This window comes from Diplotaxodon limnothrissa, linkage group LG2 (assembly GCF_057381915.1).
Source record: "Diplotaxodon limnothrissa isolate DT_005_m linkage group LG2, D_limnothrissa_male_GT1.1, whole genome shotgun sequence".
Lineage (NCBI taxonomy): Eukaryota > Metazoa > Chordata > Actinopteri > Cichliformes > Cichlidae > Diplotaxodon > Diplotaxodon limnothrissa.
Window position 1 is genome coordinate 34,865,387 of NC_140597.1, and position 23,162 is coordinate 34,888,548.

The 23,162-nt window shown below is 40.4% G+C and overlaps 2 protein-coding genes across 5 annotated transcripts; one reads left to right on the forward strand and one right to left on the reverse strand.

Annotated features, from left to right (window-relative positions):
• The first annotated feature begins 287 nt into the window (after nucleotides 1–287).
• On the forward strand, nucleotides 288–11,372 carry LOC146638962 (sodium/potassium/calcium exchanger 3-like). Of its 3 annotated transcripts, none has more exons than XM_085371977.1 (17): nucleotides 288–400; nucleotides 627–715; nucleotides 2,249–2,325; nucleotides 2,437–2,511; nucleotides 2,922–3,006; nucleotides 4,536–4,639; nucleotides 4,715–4,789; nucleotides 6,353–6,378; nucleotides 6,474–6,527; nucleotides 6,623–6,759; nucleotides 7,036–7,205; nucleotides 8,242–8,509; nucleotides 9,441–9,607; nucleotides 9,693–9,807; nucleotides 9,885–9,997; nucleotides 11,016–11,081; nucleotides 11,262–11,372. In XM_085371977.1, exons 1-17 carry the CDS (start codon nucleotides 288–290, stop codon nucleotides 11,370–11,372), a joined length of 1,845 nt encoding a protein of 614 aa, XP_085228103.1. The 3 variants fall into 3 exon arrangements, with proteins under 3 accessions (XP_085228103.1, XP_085228095.1, XP_085228111.1); XM_085371969.1 differs by having other exon boundaries at nucleotides 288–396; nucleotides 617–715; XM_085371985.1 differs by having other exon boundaries at nucleotides 288–396; nucleotides 617–715; nucleotides 7,036–7,124.
• A 2,201-nt stretch (nucleotides 11,373–13,573) lies between these two features.
• On the reverse strand, nucleotides 13,574–23,144 carry LOC146638963 (zinc finger protein ubi-d4-like). 2 transcript variants are annotated; one of them, XM_085371995.1, is made up of 11 exons: nucleotides 23,088–23,144; nucleotides 21,348–21,508; nucleotides 20,930–21,037; nucleotides 20,588–20,781; nucleotides 20,384–20,476; nucleotides 19,484–19,568; nucleotides 18,857–18,991; nucleotides 18,098–18,229; nucleotides 17,757–17,869; nucleotides 14,965–15,046; nucleotides 13,574–14,791 (listed from the first exon to the last, which is right to left on the reverse strand). In XM_085371995.1, the coding sequence occupies exons 1-11, from the start codon at nucleotides 23,117–23,119 to the stop codon at nucleotides 14,706–14,708; spliced, it is 1,221 nt and encodes a 406-aa protein (XP_085228121.1). In that variant the 5' UTR covers nucleotides 23,120–23,144; the 3' UTR covers nucleotides 13,574–14,705. The 2 variants fall into 2 exon arrangements, with proteins under 2 accessions (XP_085228121.1, XP_085228130.1); XM_085372004.1 differs by lacking the exon at nucleotides 18,857–18,991.
• Between the last annotated feature and the right edge of the window lie 18 nt (nucleotides 23,145–23,162).

The window sequence follows — 23,162 nt, forward strand, 5'->3', positions numbered from 1 at the left end:
ATCAAATAGGCGCTGGCTGATGATTCATTGTGTGCAAGTATCCGCTGGATGTATGTGAAGCGTGTGGATGCTGCACGGTTAGTGCTGACTGACTCCCGGAGATGCTGTGGACAGGCCGAACCTGTTTAACATCCGCTTGCTTATTGGATGGAGCAAAGAAAGATAGACAATAAATCAGAATAAGAGATCAACAGGCCAGTTGTATTCGGTCTGAGAGCAGGAGTCCGAGGAAGAGGGGCAGCGGCATGTTCTGAGCGGAGAGCCGACGAGCGGCGGCAGCAGGCGGGATGAAGGCTCCGAGAAGACCGAGGCAGACGCGCCTCCTCCGGCGTTTCTGCGTCTGTGGAGTCGGTCTGTTCGCAGCCGCCTGGATCTTTCACTTCTGTGATGTTACAGGTGCGTATAAAGACTCTGATTTAAAGTTGTCTTAACCACTCCTATACTTTCATTATTTGCTATAACAAATCAAATTGCAGTATTAAGGCAAATGTCACGTTGTACAGATTATTTTAGCGGGATACTAGTAAAGAAACACATTAAAGTTACATAAAAGGTTATGTTGAATTTATATCCTCAAATAGCTTAACTGTATTCATATGTGAATTACTCTTTTTAGACTACCATAGACCAACTGTGGATCACAGCAGCTCCTTATTCAAGAGGGAGCTCATCCAGCAAAAAGAAGACAACCAGACTGGGGGTGCTTCTAGATCTGGTGAGGTGCTTTACCACGTGTTTGTGTCTTTCACATACACTCTGTTTATAGACGTGCATGATGCGCCAACAGGAACATTATCTTTACAAAACTTTAAAAGTCTAATTGCATCAGTGTGTTGAGCTAGAATGAGCTCAGGTTTGGATAACCTGTGTACAGTCACCGTGACCTTCTGAGCCCTTGTGTGTTTATGGCAGTCAAAGTGTGCAATCTTCGTTTATCTCCTTAAATCAAGAACTATTTCCTCTTGTGCATTCCTTTACTCCTCTGGTCCACCTTTCATTTCTTTAAATTTAGTACATATATATGTTTTAAAAACAGTTAGGTCTTTGATGGTTGCTAGGAAACTGAGTTTGTGGTTTGATATAGTGTGCATCTGGAGCTGTTCAAAGTGCCCGCTTGTGGTATTGACCCGCTGATTAGTAACCTCTCATCAGCCGCTCTACCATTGCTTATGCATGCTTGGATCTGTGTGGCTGCTTGAGATTTTTACAGAACACACTGAGCTGTATTCAGTCAGAATGAAGTTCCTGCCTCACGGAAATATAGTGCAGATCAACTTAAAAGCTTTGTTCAAACTATCATATTTCTATTTTTAAGAGCATCATGTGGTTTCTGATGCTAAAAATATACAGTTTGATCATGATCTGAATTAAACCAACATCACGCCATTTCTGCCTCTTAGGTGTGATTTGTGTTTGCCTCTAACTGCACATTGATATCTCTTTCACTTTTAAAAGCGGTTTAAAAAATCTGACGTACAGTTAAATCAGAAAACCTTGAGGGGAAGTCACTTGGGAGGCTGCTTTTCAGATTATTGTTGCGTCTGTATCATGAAAAAAAGCTTTTTAAATGTTGCAGTGAGCTGTGGTATTTATGAGCTTATGTGCAAGACAGTGCAGCCAAGCAAAGCAATCGCTTTCTGCTGGGAGGAGAAAGGCTGTGATGCATGGTGACGCTCAGCCAAATTAGATGCCTCTGAACTTCAATATAATTGGAATTGCTTTTAGAAGAACTGACAAAGAAAGTCAATAAAACACTTGTTTTTGGATGGCGTGAGGGATAGTGTGAAGTCATAAGAGGAGCATGGAAAATACAGCTGTAATGCAATTGGACTCCTGGTTGTGTGACTTTAAACTCAAGCTGTGTCTAGACAAGATACAGGATACATTCAACAAACTGAGATACGCCAATTCTAGATCTGACGCATGCAAGGATAAATGCCCGCAGGTTCAGGGTGGAGCTGAGTTATAATTCTAATCACAGCCTTCATTTAACCACCTACCTGCGGCTCTTCTCTGAACTCCAAGGGAACAAATCCTCCTTTAAAGAAAGTGTGTTAAAGTCACTGTGAGTTAATTTTGAGACATGACAGAAAATAATCTTCAGATATCAGAAGATAAAAGTGCAGGTTTTAGGGAGTCGTGTTTAAAATGTAATGTATTAGAATACTTGGTAACTGGTTTTTGTTGTCCAACACTGTTTCCTAATTCCACATGTCATTAGATTACACTCTATCCATCTTTTCCCAAGCTATCAGTGAGTTTCCTGAAGACGTCTTTACTGTGGATCAAAGGAGACAGGGTGCAGTCCTCCTTCATGTTCTCTGTGTGAGTATCACATCTGTCTGAAAGCCTGCGTTTGACATAATAAAATGCTGTATTTTCTCTTATTTTCATCTTAAACCAAATCTTCAGTAATGCGTTTGCTGTATTTCTCAGGCTATCTACATGTTTCACGCACTGGCCATTGTCTGTGATGTTTACTTTGTGCCATCACTGGAAAAAGTGTCAGAGGTACGATGCAGAAATCTATAATGGCTGAAAGTAAAGTAATACTTGATAGTTTCCCATTCTACTCTAGGTATTAAGTAAAAAAAAACCTTTAAAGGGTAAGAAGCGAGTGTATTTTCTTTACTGGCTGTAATTCATCTCTAAAGACATGAAACAATAGTGTGTTAGTCTATCAGAACTCTCTGTTTAAGCCTTGTGGTATTAAATTATAAACTAGTGTTCATGTTCATTGGACAAATGTAACCTTAGTTGATGTTTTTCTAGTAGTTTTTGGACAGCAGTAAAGGTCTTTGGCTACGGCAGGCTCTGGATAAACACACCGTATTTATTAGGATCAATCCTGTGACAGAAGAATACCAAATATGACCATCCTCATCCTTAAGCCTGTTTAATCTCCCCTCTCCATCCACTAGAACCTTCAGCTCAGTCAGGATGTTGCCGGGGCAACCTTCATGGCAGCTGGGAGCTCCGCCCCTGAGCTCTTCACTTCTTTGATTGGTCAGTATCCCAGTCAGTCATTCCCTCCAGCTGGTTAGATCAATATTTCTGCCATCAGTGCTCCAATTAGAGGCAATCGGAGAGACAATGTCTAATCAGGACAGAGAAAAGTGCACATAGGGAGCTAGCAGTGATTAATTTTAGGCATTTATCATTAATCATAGATGTCAAGAAGACAACATTTATTTTTGCTTGATGGTTTATCATGTCACTGTGGGGCAGGGTTTTTTTTTAATCATTAACAGTGTTTCAGTAAATAAACTTTCACTTTTTTTAAATAAGATAAAAAAAAATTAAATAAAATTAAATAAAACCTTTATTTTATATTTTGGAGTTTATGTTCTGATTTTTCCTGCTATTCCAGAGTCTATAGTTCTATGTTTACTTAACTGTTTTCCTAGTGGAGGGTTGTGTTTGTCCGTGTATTTTGTTTTCAGCTCATTATTCCAGCCTCCCCCTGTGTTGTGTTTTTATTTTTTAGTGTGAGCTTTCATATCTCTGTGTTTAGTTGGGTGCTGTTGTTATTTTTACTTTGTTAGTTAGTTGTCTCTTGTGTCTTGTTTTGAGTTTCACTCACTCCCTCTTTGAGTAAACAGTCCTGTCTCCATTGTAGCCTCTGTCAGATACTCTGTGTGTTCACTGAGTTAGTCTCTGTGTTTTTAAGCTGTGCTTGTCATCCCCAGCTCTGTTTCTTTGTTGCCTTTTTCTGGGACTTTCACTCTAAGCTTATTGATAAGTACGTTAATCTGAGGCCAGGTCGGTGCATTAAGCTCAGACATGTCAAAAATTCAACCAGTTCAAAGGAATAAACGTTTCCAAGGTGAATATATTATAAGATAAGATGTACGTTATTTATCCCAGATATGGGAAATTCTTTTGTTACAGTTAAAAAATTACGTTAAACACAAACAAGCATATACAGCAGGTCAGTAAGTGTAACTGCTTATATAATAATGTTGCCCATACACTGTGACACTACAGTACAATAATTAAATACATCACTTCTACATTTTGCCTTTTAGCATTATTTTCTTCTTCTTTTGCACAGATAAAACATATCAGATATAACTGTCTTGTATCAGGTATTGCAGCATCACTGTAGCACGAGCCATTGTTATTGTTAGCAGTATATTGTGATATTATTGTATTGTGACGCTGATCCTTTATTGAGACTAACTACTAACTACTTTTTTCTGCTTTTTCTGAAACAAATGTTGACCTACAGTTTATAAAAATGAAAGCCTTACTTCTAAATCAATGTTTCCTTTGGAAATGTCCTCAAAAACGGCCTCTGATACAATATATTTTAATCTTGAAAGAAAAAAGTCTTGCTTTGACTTTAGTTGACTTTAGGCAATAAGTCGGTAAATATTACAAAACATGAAAGACATCAGGCCAGCCCCTCTGGGTGTCAACTGACAGATGAATTACTGTGTTTATCTTCTGTTGAGAAACTCTTAATTTGTACACTGTTGCAGATAAAACACGTGTGCATGATTTCAGTTTGATCTTTCTTCTTCTGGACTTAGCCGTGTTTATCACAAAGGGTGACGTGGGCGTGGGAACTATTGTGGGATCAGCTGTCTTTAACATCCTGGTTATCATCGGCATCTGTGGCATCTTTGCAGGACAGGTACGCACACTACAGAGCACCCCTTGCTGCCTGACGGAGTCTTCACAGTGTTTCATGTTTCCTTTCTCTCTGCAGCCCATTGCTCTGAGCTGGTGGCCTCTGTTCCGTGATGCTGTTTTCTACATCCTCTCCATAGTGGTGCTTATTCTGGTGAGAAATCTCTACAGTACAAAACTCAGTACTGATGAAAAGTCCTGAAATCCTTTTGAACTGCCTTGAAGATATCAAAGCTTGGATGGCTTTGAACTTTTTGAGTTTCAATGAGAGTAAAACGGAGGTGATTGTATTTAGACCTAATAATATTTCATGCAGCCCGCTCGTAAATTTTGGTTTTCTAGGGTCTTATATCAAGCAGCGTGTGACAAACCTGGGAGTCATTATGGACTCAGATTTTAAATTGGACAAACATATTAGTTTGGTGTTGCGAAAAAGCTTTTTCCAGCTGAGGCAAATAGCTAAGCTGAAGCCAGTTTTGTCAAGACGTGACATGGAGAAGGTAATACGTGCCTTTATTTCAACACGGCTTGACTACTGTGATGAACTGTTTTTTGGAGTCAGCCAACGATCTCTTGCTCGTCTTCAGCTCATTCAAAATGCTGCTGCCCGCCTCTTAACTGGTACCCACAGCTATGAACATGTAACACCTATCCTGTCTTCTCTTCATTGGCTTCCTGTTCATCACAGAATTAATTTCAAAGTCCTAACACTGGTTTTTAAATGCCTTAATGGTCTTGCTCCCCCATACCTTTCCGAGTTACTTCAGCCTTATATTCCTTCACGGACCCTCAGATCAGCTGACCAGCTGCTGTTGGTTGTCCCAAAATCAAGGCTTAAACGTAGAGGAGAACGAGCCTTTTCAGTTATGGCCCCAAAACTTTGGAATACGCTGCCTTTAAATATTAGACAGGCATCTTCGTTTCCTATTTTTAAAATGCTTTTGAAAACACACCTTTTTTCGATAGCGTTCAGACTGGCTTGAGTTGATATGGTTTTTATGTGTTTTATTATGTTTTATGTGAGTGTCAGTGGTTGTACCTTGTGTTTTACCCTGTGTTTCTGTGCAGCACTTTGGGCAAACGTTTTGTTTTTAAACGTGCTATATAAATAAACTGGATTTGGATTTTGAAATACTCACCGTTATATGTAACATTATTCCTACAATTGAAAGGAAGCACCTTTTAGTGCAAGAATAAAAGCAAATGAAAGATGACTCTAATGTTAAACTGGTGCATCTAAAGTATATATTTTAATTGATAAATCAAGTAGGATACAAAGTCACGGCTCATACTCTGGTACACTGGTAATTCTCCATATAACGTGTGTTTTTATCGGTACTTTAGCAGCCCTACATTTGCTGCACATCTGCAAGCCCTTTTGCAACCCGCCTCTACTCCAGCTCCACCTTTCAAAATCTGTAGATCAGATTTTCATGTGTGCACAGTGAAGGGCGCCAAATAATTTTTTTTTTAGTTGTCTGATTTAACTACTATATAAAGTATAGGGCTAACAGTATAGGAAAAACTACACACCTCCTGTATTATTACAGGACATTAATATTGGGGTTTTTTGGCCAGTTTTTATTATTTCTCATTCTTTATAAAACAATCTTTTGCATGCCTATACTGCAACTTCTCGCAGTGAGTTATGGTTTAAATATATTTCTAAAAAACTAATTGAAGTTGGCATTAAAGTTTCCTTCTTTTTTTTTTGCAGGTGATCTATGATGAAAAAGTCCTGTGGTAAGACTGTGGTAAACATTTTTTGCAGCCAGTGTGCGTTGGATGATTGTGTGGGTATTTGTGAATCTGTGGTGGTATTTGTGTGCATGTTTCAGGTGGGAGACCATCATCCTGATCTCTATGTATGGACTCTATATAATCATCATGAAGTGAGTCTTTGCTTCTGCTCATATTTCCAACCTAAAGCCACAACATGTTTTATACGTACCACAGGCAGCATCTTCATGTGTTGTGCTTTGTGAAGGTTTAACAGATCTCTGTGCTGCTTGGTGGAGAGACACTGCAGCAGGGCAGGTCAGCCGTGTCTGAGCGGTCTGCGACGGACGACTGCTGTCGGAAACGCCGGAGACGGCGACAATGACATGGTGCCGCTGAAACCAGGTGAAAAGGGTCGTGTTTGTACATGTGCTTGTACATCCAAAACAGGAAAAAGTTTGCCAAGCCTCTGAGCAGCATCCAGCAGACCTAGTGACACAGTTTAAGCTGTCAGTATAAGGTTCTTGTGTTCCCCTGGGGATTTCCAACAGGCTGAAATAGAACTAGACCATTTTGACGAACAAAAGTTATTCTCTACGTAACACTGTGTCCTTTTTGTCCTCCCCTCTTCTTTTATCTCCCACTAAACATTTTTCTGCTTTTCTTCCTTCTGTCTCCAAGACTCATGTGTGGTGGCCGGTCAGGATTCAGGGGTCGTGATGGTGGATGAGCTACTGAACTCGCACCCCCATCAACTCACTCTGTCAGAGGCAAGCCTCCGTCTTCTCATCACCCCGCATTTCCCCCCCTTCACCTGCCTGCGCATGGCAGGACGCATGGTCATCAGCGAGGTACACTGCACATGCTCACACTCATTGCATAACATCAAGCTGCCCTGGCTTTTTCGGCCGGCTTGGTGGTATTTTGGTGGGCGATCGTGGCTCAAGAGTTGGGAGTTCGCCTTGTAATCGGAAGGTTCCCGGTTCGAGCCCCGGCTTGGACAGTCTCGGTCGTTGTGTCCTTGGGCAAGACACTTCACCCGTTGCCTACTGATGGTGGTCAGAGGGCCCGGTGGCGCCAGTGTCCGGCAGCCTCGCCTCTGTCAGTGCGCCCCAGGGTGGCTGTGGCTACAATGTAGCTGCCATCACCAGTGTGTGAATGGGTGGATGACTGGATATGTAAAGCGCTTTGGGGTCCTTAGCGACTAGTGTTATACCATCTATGCAAATACAGACCATTTACCATTTTAATTTAGATTTAAATATAAACACTTCAATTCAGTGGTTTTCTTTTCTTTTTCTTGAAACCTAGAACTAGTTAGGGAGAAGTACACAGCATCAGCAGGAACCCAAAGCTGTGGTACTGGAATAAGAAGACACTAAATTGGTGCATCTATAGCAGACAAACTGGCAAACGGGGAGATGTGTACTGGCATATCAAACAACATCCTGTTTGCCATTGTTACACAGATGCCATCTAATAAGCCCACAAAGAAATCACACCAACACAGAGTGCAGCCTAATGCATAATATTAGCCCAGACACAAAAGCAGACAAGACCCCAATCTCCCAATCTGCTTCCTCACTCTCTCAGCTTTCTCTCTGTGATTGCCATTTCCAGCATCAAATTAAAGCACACCTGCCAATGCTATGCCTGCTCTCTCCATGCCACCCCCACCCCCACCAAAATAAAGCTTTCTAAATCCCCTCTGGTGAATGTGAAGACTTGTCTAGCTGCATAATCACTCTTCCTGCCAGTTCAAATAATCTTAACTACCTTCATTTCCATAACCCTGCTGCAGTGTTTCTCATGTGTTTCTGTTTTTTCCTGAATAAAGTTCTTTCTTTTTTTAAATTTCTCCTGACTTCCCTCACCAATCACCCACAGAGGCAAAGGCTGATTCGGGCTCGGGTTGGCCCAGAGGAAGGGGCAGCTTCAGGGGAGGAAGGTTCGGGAGCCAGTGGGCCTTGGGGGAGAGAGAATGGGACGGCACCTGAGGGAGAGAGACAGCCACCAGAGGGAGAGTTGGAAAGGGGTAAAGAGACAGTAGGGGAGACATGTGGGGGAGGACAGCCCAAGGAGCAAGAGGAAGAGGAGGAGGAGCAAGAGGACCAAGATGAAGAGAATGTTCCTTTCAAACCGTTTGTCCTGCCAGGTAAGAGCCGGCCTCACAGAAAGGCCGACTGGGATTTTGTTTTAATACTTGGATGTGTTTCACATCATTATGCTATAAAGGAAATCATTTTAGATGTGAGTTTATCCGCCTAACGTTAGATTGAATCTCAGGTATTGCATATGTTCAATACACAGTCAAATATATGCACCACCACACACCATCTTCACGGCAATTCACATCCAGCCGCAAAACAAGATTCCTCTTAAAAGTTCAATATATCTAAAAATTTAGGCCAAACTTGGTCCTGACACAGAAGTCAACTTTTTTGCTAAAAAAAACATGTCTATAGGGTAGGACTGAACTACGACACTTGAGCTAGTCAGTCTTATCAAACATGTCTTTTGGAAAAGCAAGAGACAAAACTTACTCTCAAAGTATCTGAAATGCACATGTAAGCCATACTGCGTCAAAGAAATACTAAAAAACACACACTTTTTGCTTTTCGCAATAACTAGAGTTTTACCCACTATGATGTTAATATTCATTACATATTTAAAACTCAGGAAACACAGAAAAAGATTAATCCTGAAGCTCGATCATGTACCTGGCCACAGGATGCCATTTTTTGCCATCCACAGCCAATTAAATCTTCCTCTCCACAGAAAATGCAGAGATGAGAGACTGTGTCGATCTTCTAAAAGGCTTTTTCTGTCGTTGGAATCAGCCAGAACTTCCTGCTTTGATAAATAATAATATAATTATTCATCAAGGCACTGTAGAGATAATCCTTTACAGTATTTGATAGCTGATGGAGTTAGTTAAAAGGAGAAGTCGCGGACACATCCAGGCTGTGCCAGTGAATAATTTAAGGGTTCAGATTAAACTGTAAGGACGCCTCTGGGCAAACTGGTGGGCGTGTGTGTGTTTCACCTTGTTTGTGCATTTCTGAGTGTTTTCATCATGTTCTCAGATGGGTGGTGTGTGCGTCTGAAGTGGCTGCTCTCCTGGCCTGTGAGCGTCCTGCTTTACTGCACCATCCCTGACTGTAACCTGCCGCGGTGGGAGCGCTGGTACCTGCTCACCTTCCTGTCCTCCACACTCTGGATAGCCTTCTTCTCCTACCTCATGGTCTGGATGGTATGATGCACATTCACACACACACACATTTGGTTTAAACACACACGTACACACACAGGCGCATGACCATTTTTCCTCTCTTAAGGTGACAATAATCAGCTATACATTTGGAATCCCAGATGTGATCATGGGCATCACTTTCCTGGCTGCTGGCACGAGTGTCCCTGACTGCATGGCCAGTCTCATTGTCGCCCGACAAGGTGTGTATTTGTGTGTTTAATATTTAATGAAGGAAAGGAAAATGAAGATGTGAACATATGATGTTGTTATGCTGCAGGGATGGGCGACATGGCTGTGTCCAACTCCATTGGCAGTAATATCTTTGATGTGCTGCTGGGTCTGGGCTTTCCCTGGGCGCTGAGGACTCTTATAGTCAGCTATGGATCAGTGGTAACACCAGCTGTTCTCTGTACCTCAGTTTCAGTTTTACTTTTGATATGTAAGCTAGCATAGCTTCAATATTACCATGAAATGTGTTTGACGAGACAAAAAAAAGTCTCTCGGCACCTGAAGAAAACTTTTGTAAGTACCTTACATGATATTCAAGGCACCTTTAAAACTTACATTTGTAATTGGACAATATTTATAGAACTACTGAATTACTCTTTCATTGTTAACTACCATTTCTTTTGATTTGTAACTGATTTGTAATGAAGAAGTAATTCAAAGCTGCTATAACTAGTATTTGAAGGTTACATCAGTGTTAAAATGTGAAGATTATGCTCATCCAGATCACTGTTCAGCTCTGCAGTCTTATTGTTTTGATTCACTGTTACTTCTCTCAAAACACTGTCTTTAGCGGTGAAAGCAGCTGTCGCTACAGCCCTCTGTAAACTGTTTGTTGAGGACCAGTAGCAGACACACACAGCTAATGTGTGTGTAAGGCAATGCACCAGAACCAGATATTTATTCAAGGAGTTGCAAGAGACCAAAAACTTTTTTCTGAGGTCATGGGCTCTCTTCATCCTTTCTTTAAGCTTTGTTCTGATTGGATGCTCCTCACAAACAAAAGGTTTGAACAGCAGGTAGGCGGGGTTCCTGTGCTTGTGCTTGTGCCAGAGTTCTCTGAAACTACCAATTGTAAAGGATCTCTCGTGGCATCATACATTGTGTTTTTGTTTTATTTAATTGCAGTCTGAAGCCTGAGTGTTTAGCTCACAGGGATTACCTGTACAGGTGCTGATCTCTTTATTTGAAATGCTGTCCACTGGAATGGTAAATAAATGACAGGGAGAAAGAAAAATCATACAAAATCCCTTTTAAACAGTGTGAGTTTTTTTCATTTAAAAATGAAAAAAAAAAAGCCCCAAAATTAAAAATCATTGGCCAAAACCAAAATTTGACTGTGAACATGTTGCAAGTGTTTTAAAACAGCGCGTTACACACTTCACATTGTGTGTCCTGTCAGGTGACGATAAACAGCAAAGGCCTGGTGTACTCAGTGATTCTGCTTCTGGCCTCAGTCACGCTTACTGTGAGTAGCTCCTGATGTTATAAAGCACAGATCAAATAGTGAGATTGTGTACAAAAACAAACAGACCACCCATCACTGTCTGAGACCATTTTCACTAACATATTTCGTGATTACACAACAAAACAAAAAGCACTTATTTAATTTTTCCCCGTGTGCCTCTTTCTGTCCGTAACTCCTCAGGTCCTCTGTGTCCATATGAACCACTGGAGGCTGGACCGCAGGCTGGGAGTCTGCCTCCTGCTGCTGTACGCTGTCTTCCTGCTCTGCTCCGTCGGTTTCGAACAGCTTTAGACGACACTCCCGTTACACGCAAACAAACGGCCCTCCTCCCCTGCTGCCATTATTAATGAAAAACGTACGGAGAGATGATTTATGGTTTCATTTCAAAGTGGCTTTCCACAATAGATAGTCGTTACTATGACACCGGCTGCCTACAAGCGAAATTGTTTACCTTTGATAAATGAGTCTTTTACAGAGTTTTGTACTGTAGCACTTCCAACCCGATGATAATGCACTGTCTCACAAGAAATGTATAAAATATGGAATTTGTATTCTGAAACCTAAAATATTATATAAGAACCCCAAAGTGTGTTAGTTTACTTATTATTACTGCCACAAGTAACCTCAACGAGCAGATGATTTCACATGTAAGTGTATATGGTTGCTTCTCGGTTTGTCCACTTATTTCATGTAAAGTTTTGTGTTTTCATCACGCCTTTGTATCTGTAGCTGTAAAAATAGCATAGCATGGCTAATCACGCTCCAGATATTTGCACTAAGCCACTGTTGTCTTGGCTTTGTATACAATGTAGGCCCCCCTCCCCCCTGCTAAAAGCTTCTCAACACAAAGGTTGTTTTAATTTTTCCTGAAACAACAATGAATATATTCTGCAAGATATTTATAAATGTCTGTCTGGAGAGAGTCCTGAAGTGTATGTCTTTGAGTTACGAGTGCAATAAAAATCTTTGTTCTGTGATGTTTGTCTTCTGAGGCTCGAAATTCTTAATCACACTTTTAATATTTAACGGCACTGTGACATTTGTTGCGAAAAAGATTAAAACATCTCAGAAGAGTTAAACCAAAGAGGACTAAATTTAAACTTGTTTTGAATGGACCCGAAGAAGCGGGAAAACCTACAGTAGTTCTCAGACATTTTCTGGCATTTCTCCACACCTTAATTTTTACAAATCATTCATTTCTATTAATTTACCCAGCTCTTGATCGGTGCAACATCATCAGCAAACTTTGGTTGTTTATTTTTCCTAATACTTTTATTCACCAAGATGGCAAACAGGCCAGATGGGCCACAGCCATGGTCAAAGGTGGAGGCTGAAATTGGTTTTTGGGACATGGAAACTAATTTAACTTTGTCCTGTCAGCAGTTTACCTGCTAAAGCAGATGACAGAAGTGATGTATGTAAACGCTGTTGCTACTTTAACAAAGTGGCGCTCTCGTTTTAGAATGGATACCGAAGCTAGGTTAAAAACAGTCAGGGGTGTTTACCTGCTGCAGTTCAGCACCATGGACAGTTCCACAACCGTCGGCTAATTTTAATGATAGGGAAAATGCTAATTATATGCAATATGATTTCAATAAAGAAAAAGGTAAAGAAGCAGTGTTATGGAGGTTTGTGACAGCATGCATAAGCTCAAATGCACTGAACAGGCAAACATCCAGTCTGACTTTGCTACTTCAGATTTGTCACCTGCAAATCCATGATGTTATTCTCCCGTTTGATAACATCTAAAAGGTGCTCTACTGGATTGCGATTGTAATGAGTGGTTGAGTTATTGCTGGCTTCCTATCACATTGAAGCAGTCTCCTCTGACCTCAGACATCAACAAGGCATTTTCTCCAGAGAATATGCTCAGCCTGGTCTTTTTGCAGTGCTTTTTAAGATTATTCTTTGGAAACCCAAGAGATGGTTGTGTGGGAAAATCCCAGTACATTTGGTGCCACATTCACAATCACTGGAATTGTCTTTTCCAAGTGGCACTGACCTGTCTAAATTCAGTGAGTTGCTGCCATTTGGTTAAGTAAGCAGATCATTTTGTTAACAAGCAGTTGAATAGTCGTCCATAATCATAATTAAGGAAGGAATAATTCAGGAAAAGACAAAAATGAAATAACAATGAACACATTATTAAAGGTGATATTTTTCATTCAGGCTAAATTGGCTTCAATACCAAAGAAATGTAAAAATAAAAATAGTACAACAAAGTACATCATTATACAAATACTCATAATGGAGGTTTGACATATCAGAATAATCAAATAAATCCAAACATGTCACAGTCATAAAAAAAAATAGAAAAAGGCAAATACAGTACAGAGAATGCATTAGGAGCTAGATATTGAAGTGTTTGCTATGCTGTAGAGTTTACAAAATTCTACTAGAAAACTCCCAATACCAATGGAATATCAGATAATACAAAATGAAAAAATAAAATAAAATACAAACAATACAATGTCAACAACAAAAAAAATAAAGAGTGTGACATGAGAGTGTGTGTGCGTTCATACGGGTGCAATTTGCATGCAAATCTGCCTCAGTGTGACAAATGATGAAAGCAGCTACAGTTTGTGAATGAGTGTGTGCCACTGAATCAACAGAAATGGAGTGTGAAAGGATGATGTCACTGCTAGATGAAGTTTACAAAGCAAGCAAAATAACAGCTGTGAGAACAGGATGCTACTTTATCCTAATTAGTTTCATGTTTCTGACGTCCCGGCAAAATCAGGTTTTCTGTCTGATGGAGAAAGATGAAAAAAAAGGGGAAAAAGGGCTTTTGTTTGATGAGCTCAGCCTACAGCATATGGTCTTTATGTAGTGTTTGGTTGAAGTAATGGAGTGGAGGTGAAAGGTAGCAAATACAAAAACTTTTGTGCAGACTCAAATGAGCGAGTGATGAGCTGCTGTCGTGTGATGGCGGACCTTGGCACTGACCGGGTCCCTCTCTGGAAACTTCCTCAAAGGATAAATACTCCGATGGATCAGACAAAAGCACACATGCCACTACAAAAGCCAACTAGTAACCAGAACAATAACAATAATGATAATAATAACAATAAGAAGAAGAAGAACAAGAAGAATACTCAACCGTTTACTGTATGTTGTGACATTTTCCTTTTGCTCCTTTCGGGGAATAAAAACAGATCATTCAGCAGAAGAAGAACTGTGGTGGGTCGACACTGCACACTGTGTCTTTGAGTGTGAGGGGTGCAGGTTGTTAGCTGTGGTGCTAATCCGTTTTCTCCTAGGAGCTCCCATGGAGACAGCAGCTACTATGGTTACTGTATGCGCTGTGTCTCTGGTATCTGGTGTGTAACAGTCCAGGAGAAAGTGTGTGTCCATGCTGTTTGACGGCAGCCCTCGGGGACTCTGCAGGCAGGTTGGTAGTGACGGTTTGATCCCCGTGGTTGCTGATCTGAGGTCTGTTTTGGCTCTGTTCCCCCCTCCCCCTTTGGCCGCTGAAGATATGAAAGACTTCTAAAGCTGATCTGCAATCCGGCTCAGCTACATCAGGACCGAGCCTCGAGCTCCGGACTGAGAGGAGGTCTGACGTTTCAATTCGGGGTGGGATCCTGGTGCCTGAAGGGGGTGGAGTCCACCACTGTGTTGTCACTCAGGGGCGGAGCTCTGGTTTTGCTGGTATATGGAGGCTTTGTCCTTCAGCAGAGCCAGGCACAGGTGGCAGCTCCAGCTCCCTGGAAAACAGAAGCAAAGTGAGACAAGGCTCGAAGTGATGGAATCTCGGAGTAACTTGGCAGATACCAGAAGGCCACTAGCTGTTGTATTAGTCACATTTTTACAGCTCTCTCAGTTGTATCTAACAACTTCCTCTGAGTTTGCTACCCTCTGCTGTAAAGTGTCTGCTTACCCTCTGGTGGTTCAGTCATGGGTGGAGTTAGACAGTACATGTGGTAGCCTCGATCACAGTCATCACAGAACAGCAGCTGATCCTACAAATACACAAAATTTCAATTTACTGATGAAATGCTCACCGCTCACGCTTTTCACTCCCCTAACCCTCGGCATTTAATAATTAGTTATTATTATTCATCTCTGGCTCTTCCACCGTGTGTCTTTTATCCCATGTTCCTCCCCTCACACCCAAATAGGCGATGGCTGCCCCTTCTGAGCCTGGTTCCGCAGGAGATTTCTTTCTATTAACCCTTTACAGCCGATCGGAGCGGGCACGCTCTGTTTTGCGTAACTATTTTTAAATCCCGGTAGCTCTGCAACCACTTAAGCTAGCACAATAATTTTTTTTGCATATGAAACTGGAGGAGTTGTACTTACATCTTATGCCATCAGCTTGTCCTAGGTCACAGTTTCCTTCCACATATAGCTTTGCAAAAACTGCATAAAAATCACTTGCAGCAACAAAAACATGATATTCCAGAAACACGCTTCGCCGATCCATCAGCTGTTTGTAACACTTCCTACGTCCATCAGCGCGAACTATCACATGACCGCATGACCTGCCCGAAACCGGAAGTGACGTCATTTTGCGGAAATGTAGTTTTTTTACGATCGGGCCCTTATGAGCTTGTGTTTTACTTGTTATGTGTTTTAAAAAGTTATGTTTGAGTTTATGACTTTCTGTGTCGTTTCTGGGATGCTTAGGACTCATATTGCACTGCTGGAAATAGTTTATTTTGATGCATATGCTGTTATTTTGCAAATTTGCACTATAATATTTATTTTCGTTTTTCCTGCAGTATATAAAAATTGGTGTATTTCAAAAATAAAACTATGAAGACACTCAAAATAAATTTCCTGTGGTGGGAAACTAGTTTGTGTAACTTTTTTGTATTTACAGTTTTGAGGGATAAGCCTCTTAAATTTCTCTAACTAGAAATATATGTTAAAAAAACAAAAACGATTTTCAATTTTTTTGTAGTTTATTGCACTTTTTTGCAATTTATGTAATTACTATGCACCTAATGCAGACATATTATTAAAGTTTGGGCTATAATGGTTGTATTGATGTATAGCAACTTGAAATGCTCCCAAAAATGGCTCCACAGCATGTAAAAATATAATATAAGCTCTGGCGAACTTGGTTCTATGGTAGGTCTTAAAGGGTTAAAAGGAAGTTTCTCCTACCTACTATCACCAAAGTGCTTGCTCATAGGGGGCTGTCTGATTGTTGGGGTATTTCCTATAGTACTGATGGTCTTTACCTTACATTGTAAGGAAGAGACACTGTATGAAAACTGAATTGAAGTAAGGAGGAGCAAAAGGACAGTTACTCTCAGAAACAGTCTCAATTTCTGTTTGTCAAAATAAGCTAAAAATTAATTAATTAATTAATTAATTAATTAATTAACAGACTTAAAAAATACTGGTGACCACCAGTGCTACCACTCAGAGGGTTAGGGTACCCCTTCCTAGTAGATAAACCTATGGTATCAATTTTAAAATCCTGCATTACATTGTTCTTGCTTTCACATTAACAAGATTTTCAGGAAACTTGACCTCACCAGGATTTCAACTGATCCGAGATTTTTAATAGCCAGCCCTAAGGTATCAGTTCGAAGCTCGTACATCACCTTGTTGAGTTATCGCATTCACAAGAAGAATATCCGATATCATTTTTATATGATTTTCTCTTTAATTGAACTATGAAATTCCCCACTCGTAGGACTAATAAAGGTATCTTATCTTATCCAATTTTTTAAAATCTGATATCCAAAGATACTGTTTATTTGGCCCAGTATGTTATGCTGGTGTCAAGACAGCAGTTCATCAATAAAGAAAATAAAGTTAATCACACCTACATGAGCCACTATAACAACTAATATGCCTTTGTTGTCCCTCTCAAACTCATTAAACACACTAAAAACAGAGTCGGGGGGACTGCAAGTCAACAAGCTGAAACTGAGAAGTGATGTTGCACTGTGTCTGTCCCACAGCTGTGACGCACAGAGTGGATGTTTGCTCATTAAAACAAAACGATTTTTAAAAATAGAAAGTTTAAGTCAAATAATATACCTTTACAATTTTCTACCATATTCTTAGTAAATCTTGCAGTGCATAGTAAATAAATATCTTTTTACAATTCTGGTAAAAGCAGCCAAAAAGGCAGTCAAGAGATGCTGGCTCCTTCCCGTGCCTCCCACTATATCAGAGTAGAAAGACATTGTGAATGAGATTTATGTAATGGAAGCTATTATGTTTTCAATAAGTCTTAAAAAAAAAAAAAAAAAAAAAAAAAAGAGCATTTTTGTCAAATTATGGAGCAAGTGGGTCAGTTTTATTAAGCCTCTGCACCCAGACTTTGTTGAAATTTCTCCTGTTTAGAAACTTAGAGTGCCTGTGAGTGCCTTATCCCCCTTTAAACCCTGTGACGGATGTTTTTCCTTTGCTCCCCACTTGTTCTTTGTTCTCAAAACGTAAAAAGATAAAAGTGGTTTATATTTGGACATCCTGTTATTGACACACTATGTTGTACTCCACTTCTTGAAAATAAAGAATTTCAAAAAAAATAGACAGTCTTATGTGGATATGGTCAAAAAGAGAAGAAAGGGGTCACAGGCAGTTTTTTTAAACTTGTAACCACTACAGATTAAGGTTTTGGGGAACATTAAAAAAATAAAAAAATAAAAAAAAATAAATAAATAAATAAAATAAAATAAATAAAAATTTTTTTTTTAAAAAGCTCACATCATTCTCGGAGGTGCCACAAACATTGCAGCATTTGCACTCGATGCACTGCCAGCGATAGGTCTTCACCGCAGCCATCATCACTGGTGTGAACTGCAGGCACGTTGGGTGGCCTACGCAAAGGAGACAAAAAACCCCAAAAACACACACACAAAACAGGTGAACAACAATGAAAACTGTGAGGAAGTAGTGTGGAAAGACCTGCAGGCATCATGATACAGAACATTTTAAGGTTTAAATGGTTGTCTCAAGAAAGACCAATTACACCAAACAGCAGATAAATATCTGCTTTTAACTATATGTGTGATAACCAAGCCTAAAGGGACACAATGCGTTCATACCTGAGCGACCGCAGTCTGAACAGGATACCAACTCTTCTGATTGGCCGGTCTTCTGGTTTAGGGTGGAATCTCCCAGACAGAAGTCACAGTAATCGTTGGGCAGTGCCAGCCCATTGGGACCCTTCTTAGTAGCTGTGCAGGAAATAAGTGAAGAAACTATAAGAATCTGAACGTATGAAGGAAAGAGAACACTGCGCTCTTCTCCCAGGTAAGCAGATCAGCATATACAGCTTAAAAATGAAAGTTCCACATTTTCCAAGTACAAACCTGTTTGTAGCAGGCCTTCCAAAAATAACATTCATAATGATGATGCATTGAATTATGATTGAAACTTAAGTATGAGTGACAACTCACAAAACGCACTTCTTTTTATGTATATGATAACACGATTTCGCGTGCACAAAGGAATTTTTTTTTTTTTTTTTAAAAGCAAGACCATGGATATGTTTGGGGGTTTAAAAACAGCAGACAAAGGAAAAAATAAATATGGATGATATGCTTTTAAAAAAAAAAAAAGGGGGGGGGGGGAGCCAAAAGTCCCAACTGTGCAAGCATGTTTCAATCAGGAATGCCTCCAAATTTGGGATCTGAAATAATGAAAATCAAAAAATGAAAAGAGCAAGAAAAATTAAAAAAAAAAAAAGAATGAGAGAGAGACTTCCCTTGAACAAACACACACATGCTACACAGCATGCAACCAAACCTCCCTCCCCTCTTTCTCTCCATCTCTCTCTCTCTCAGCACTAGAGAGTGACTCACTCTTCTGCTCCTCAGGCTGGCGAGGAGTGGGTGGTGCCTCGATCTCCTCGCGGTCCTCGCCCTCCTCCTCTGCCAGGTGAGAGTGTGTATAGTGGTAGCTCAGGCCAGGACGGTTCTTGTAGCGCTTCCCACAAACTGACACACACACACACGTTCATACAAAAGTGTTATAGTTGTGGCAGCGAATTTTAACTACCGTCCAAAAAGGCCCAAGTTGGAAACAAGGTGGGCGTGCACCTTTCACCACCTCAAAACCAAGTAAAAGAAAAAACATTAAAAAAAACTAACTTCATTTCATATGATTAATTGTTGACGGACACGCTAGTAGCAGACTCATACAGCGAAGGAGAGCATTTGCACAGTGAGCTGGGGCCAACAGGAAGTTACAGAGCACACGAAGCAGCATCTCAGGGATAAGAGAGAGAAAAGAAAAAAAAGACAACGCATCCAGGCGAGCAACTTTTTCAACTTCTGCGTCGTCAAACTTTAGTTCCAGGTGGGATCTTTCAGATGACTCCATGCATGGCACAAGGCTCATCTTTGTCTTTTAAGAGGGGAAAAGCAAAAGCCTCTCTTGCTGACATGCATGGCGCACACAAACACGTTACACAGAAAGCTAATACTCACTGTCGCAGGCGTAAGGTTTATCCCTTTCCTCCAGCGCTGCAGCTGCGGCCTCCGTTTTCTTCTTGCCATTCTTGTCACTGCGGCCCTGAACAACAAATTGCACAGTTGAGACCAACAAACAGACCAACTTAAACAACACAACTTACTTTGCATACGTCACCTTTAACGGTTTTGAAAAACAATGAGAAGTAAGTGCATTTCTGACAATTGGTACAGATCAAAATGTTTTGGGAAATGAAAATGAATTGAACATTTTGTGAAATTGGTTCACTGGAGAAATCAAAATTACAAAAATAAACTCTGACACAGGAGAACCAGCTGAACAAGAAAAGCCCCTTTCAGATAAATATGCCTTTCGATAAGAGTGTCAGCTTCATGTATCAAAAGCACAATGGCCAACCGTATCTGTGTCTGAATGACAGAACAGTGTCAGTCAATCAGACTAAAGAAGCCAGTGATGTTTCATATTGTATCTCTGAAGAGATCAAACAATATCCATGGAAAAGAAGTGCGTTTAAGAAAAACGTTAGATTGAGAACTATAAGCATTGCAACTTAAGTAGTAACTGTAAGCACTGTTGTTGTAAGTTGTTTTAATTCAGTTATCTATCAACTATCACTGTTTTAATTATGTAAGACAAATGATGAGCTGATTAATCAAATTAACTGTATTATTAAAAATGACAACATTGAAAACACATTACGCTGACTGCAAATAAGACAAAGGATGACTTGAATTATCAGCAGCTCATCTGGTCACGTTTTTCTTTTTGTTATTGTAAAGATTTCTTTATTTCCTGTCAGAAAGATGTAACATCAAATGTCGGCCAAGTTAATATTTTAAACATATCAGTTTAGACTCACAGTTGGCAATCCATCAGTGAAGAAGCAGAACACTAACCTTGGACTTGCTCTTCCCTCGCCTCTTGGGGGTCTCATCCTCAAAGTCTTCGTCATCCAGATCATCCAGGTAGTCATCATGGTCCAGCACTCTCTACCATAAAAATAACAGTCTAATTGCTTCTGCTTGTTAAAAAAAAAAAAAAAAATCATTTGTGCCATTTTTGACAAAAAGCATCAGCATCGAGTCAGCTTTGGGTCTGACCTTACGGATGCGCCCAGAGGATGTGGTGGTCGTTGATGTCACAGGAGGCTCCACGGTAGCCGGATCATCCTCAGGGCCTCGAACATCTGCCACACCGCTCCTCCTGTCAAGGGGCTCTCCTTTCAGCAGGGCCTCCAAACTGCTGCCATCCACTGCTCCCAAGGCATCGCGCTTCAGACCCAGCTCCAAGTCTGCTACACAAACAAAGCAGAACAAAAATGCATACAACCACTACAAGTGTAACAGATAAACCAGTGTATAGAAGAAAGAAAAAAAAAAGAAAATAATTAAACTTATGGAATGTTTATTTAAATGGAAAAGTTGTTTCATCAGAGGTGGTACCTGGTTTGATTGGGGGAAAGGCCAGACGGGGATCCTCAGGGGGATGAGAACGCCGTTTCTTTCTCCAGCGACGGGCTGGGTAGGTGTAGAGCTGCCCTGGAGCTACGCCTGATGTGACAGAGAAACACCAAAAGCTGAAGTATATTTTAGTGAGATGACATGCTACACCCTGTATATCAGTTACAGAGATCATCTAAGGAGCTTGGAAAGAAAAGTGACTGGACTTCATCAACCTCTAATCCAAGAAGCTTCTTCAGTTCTTTGGTTCTTCAGAAGCTTCTCGGATAAGAGGTGAAATGTCTTCAAGAAACGTAAGGTCGTCCAGTCGCTTTGCTTTCCAAGCTCCTTGGATTACTATGACCTAGATGACTGAGAACCTACAAATACTTAAAGAAATCATCCAACACTACTTCGATACCTGCACTTCGGTGTCTCTTCTCCATCCAGATGTAACAGTTTGACTGGGCTACACCAGTCTGAGAGTCCAGGAAAGGCATAAGGATGCTGCGCTCGGCACACAGACGAGCATTATAATTATGACACTGCTCCATGGCATCTCTGTAATACTGCTCTCCAAGCCTGAAAAGTGGAAGTTGGACACTAACAGGTCAAATAACACAAATCAGAACAGACTATTAATAATCAACACTGAAGAGATAAGTAAAAATGTATCAGCAGCACCAGCAGTCCTTAAAATGTCTATGTTTAACTGTCTCATTACATTTGTTGTCACAAATGCTTTCGTGGTTTCCCTCCTTGGCTTGCTTTAGCTCAGATATCCCTGCACAGTCAATGGGTGTATCTCTAGCTAAAACTATCCAGAGCTCAGAGCCAGGCACAAGCTAGCAGCCTCAGTATGAGCAAAAGATCATTGCAGTTATGTGAAAAATTATGCAAGCAAGTGAAAAAGATATAAGAGTTATCTGGTTACGTTATTAACATACTGTAAACAACACACAGCAGAGCATTTTATTTTCAGTAATTTAAGTGAGAGAAAATCCTCTAATTAACTTCAACCTGGGGGACATTTTCAAGTTTAATCATCTCTTTATTATGAAAATAATTTGCATTGAAAAAAAGGTTCAGTTTGATTAATATATCCTGAGTTATAGTTCTTAGAAAAAAAAGGAAATGGTATTGGCAGGTCGCAGTTAAGGGAAAAATCAGCCAAGAAAATTGCAATCAGTGCTTCTCTAGTACTAAACCTTTTTTTCAGCTGCTATTTTTGTTACTTATCTGCCAAGCAAATTTTAGCTGGGTTTAACAGCATGACTATGCTCTGTAAAGAGTCGAGATAAAGTGAATTAAGACACATAAAAGCTTATTTTCACTTTAAAACAGTCTTTTTTGAATGACATGCAGCTGATACATGACTGTGCTATCACACAAACCGGCCTTGCTTGAGCTGCACAACAAAGGAGCTGTGAAATTACTGCAAACGGCACTACCGAACAACCTACTGCGACTTTGCTCGCATATTTCACCACAAACGTCTCTTCTACTGCTTTGCAATTACATCACAATTTAACTATTTTAACAGTAGTCAATGTCGATGTATCTAAAATGAATAATTAAGGGTTACTGCTCTCCTCATAAATCCACTATTAATTATGTTGAATCACAACAGTAAAACGATGATATTTTCTGTCTGGGGTCAATGTATTTAATTATTTACTTACGGGCGACACCAAACCAAGCCTAGTTTCATTTGAGCACTCAGCATTATCAGTAACGGTGGAGGGTGTCAGAACAAAAGGTTGATTGTTAGCGACTCTCGTCACAACAAAGCGCCCGCCAACCTGACAGGTTAAAGGAAAATTAACCCTCTTTCATCTGCGTGCGACTGGCTACAAACAGTTTAAAGCTTTTACACGTAAAACCACTTTAAGTACAATTAAGACTTGCTGAATTAGGCTTAAACTGAGGCTGAAATGCAGCTCCATAGCAGGGTTGATTCCCTTATGTTTCCCCAAAGCTAACAAGCTAACAGTAGCACGGAGGATAACGTTATCCTCTTGGGACAATTATCGTATTCAATACTGAAGATGCGATGTGCAATTTTTCTGCGCCCTGCCTTTGAAACGATGAATAATTAACTAAAAAAGCGCCTCTGTGCGGCTGCTAGTTTAACTCTCACAATAAATAAAGGTAAACTTACACTTTAACAACACTGTCGACGGCCGCCGCCATATTTGCTTATTGCGGTTGTGTGATGTGCCACTGCGCCTGCGCA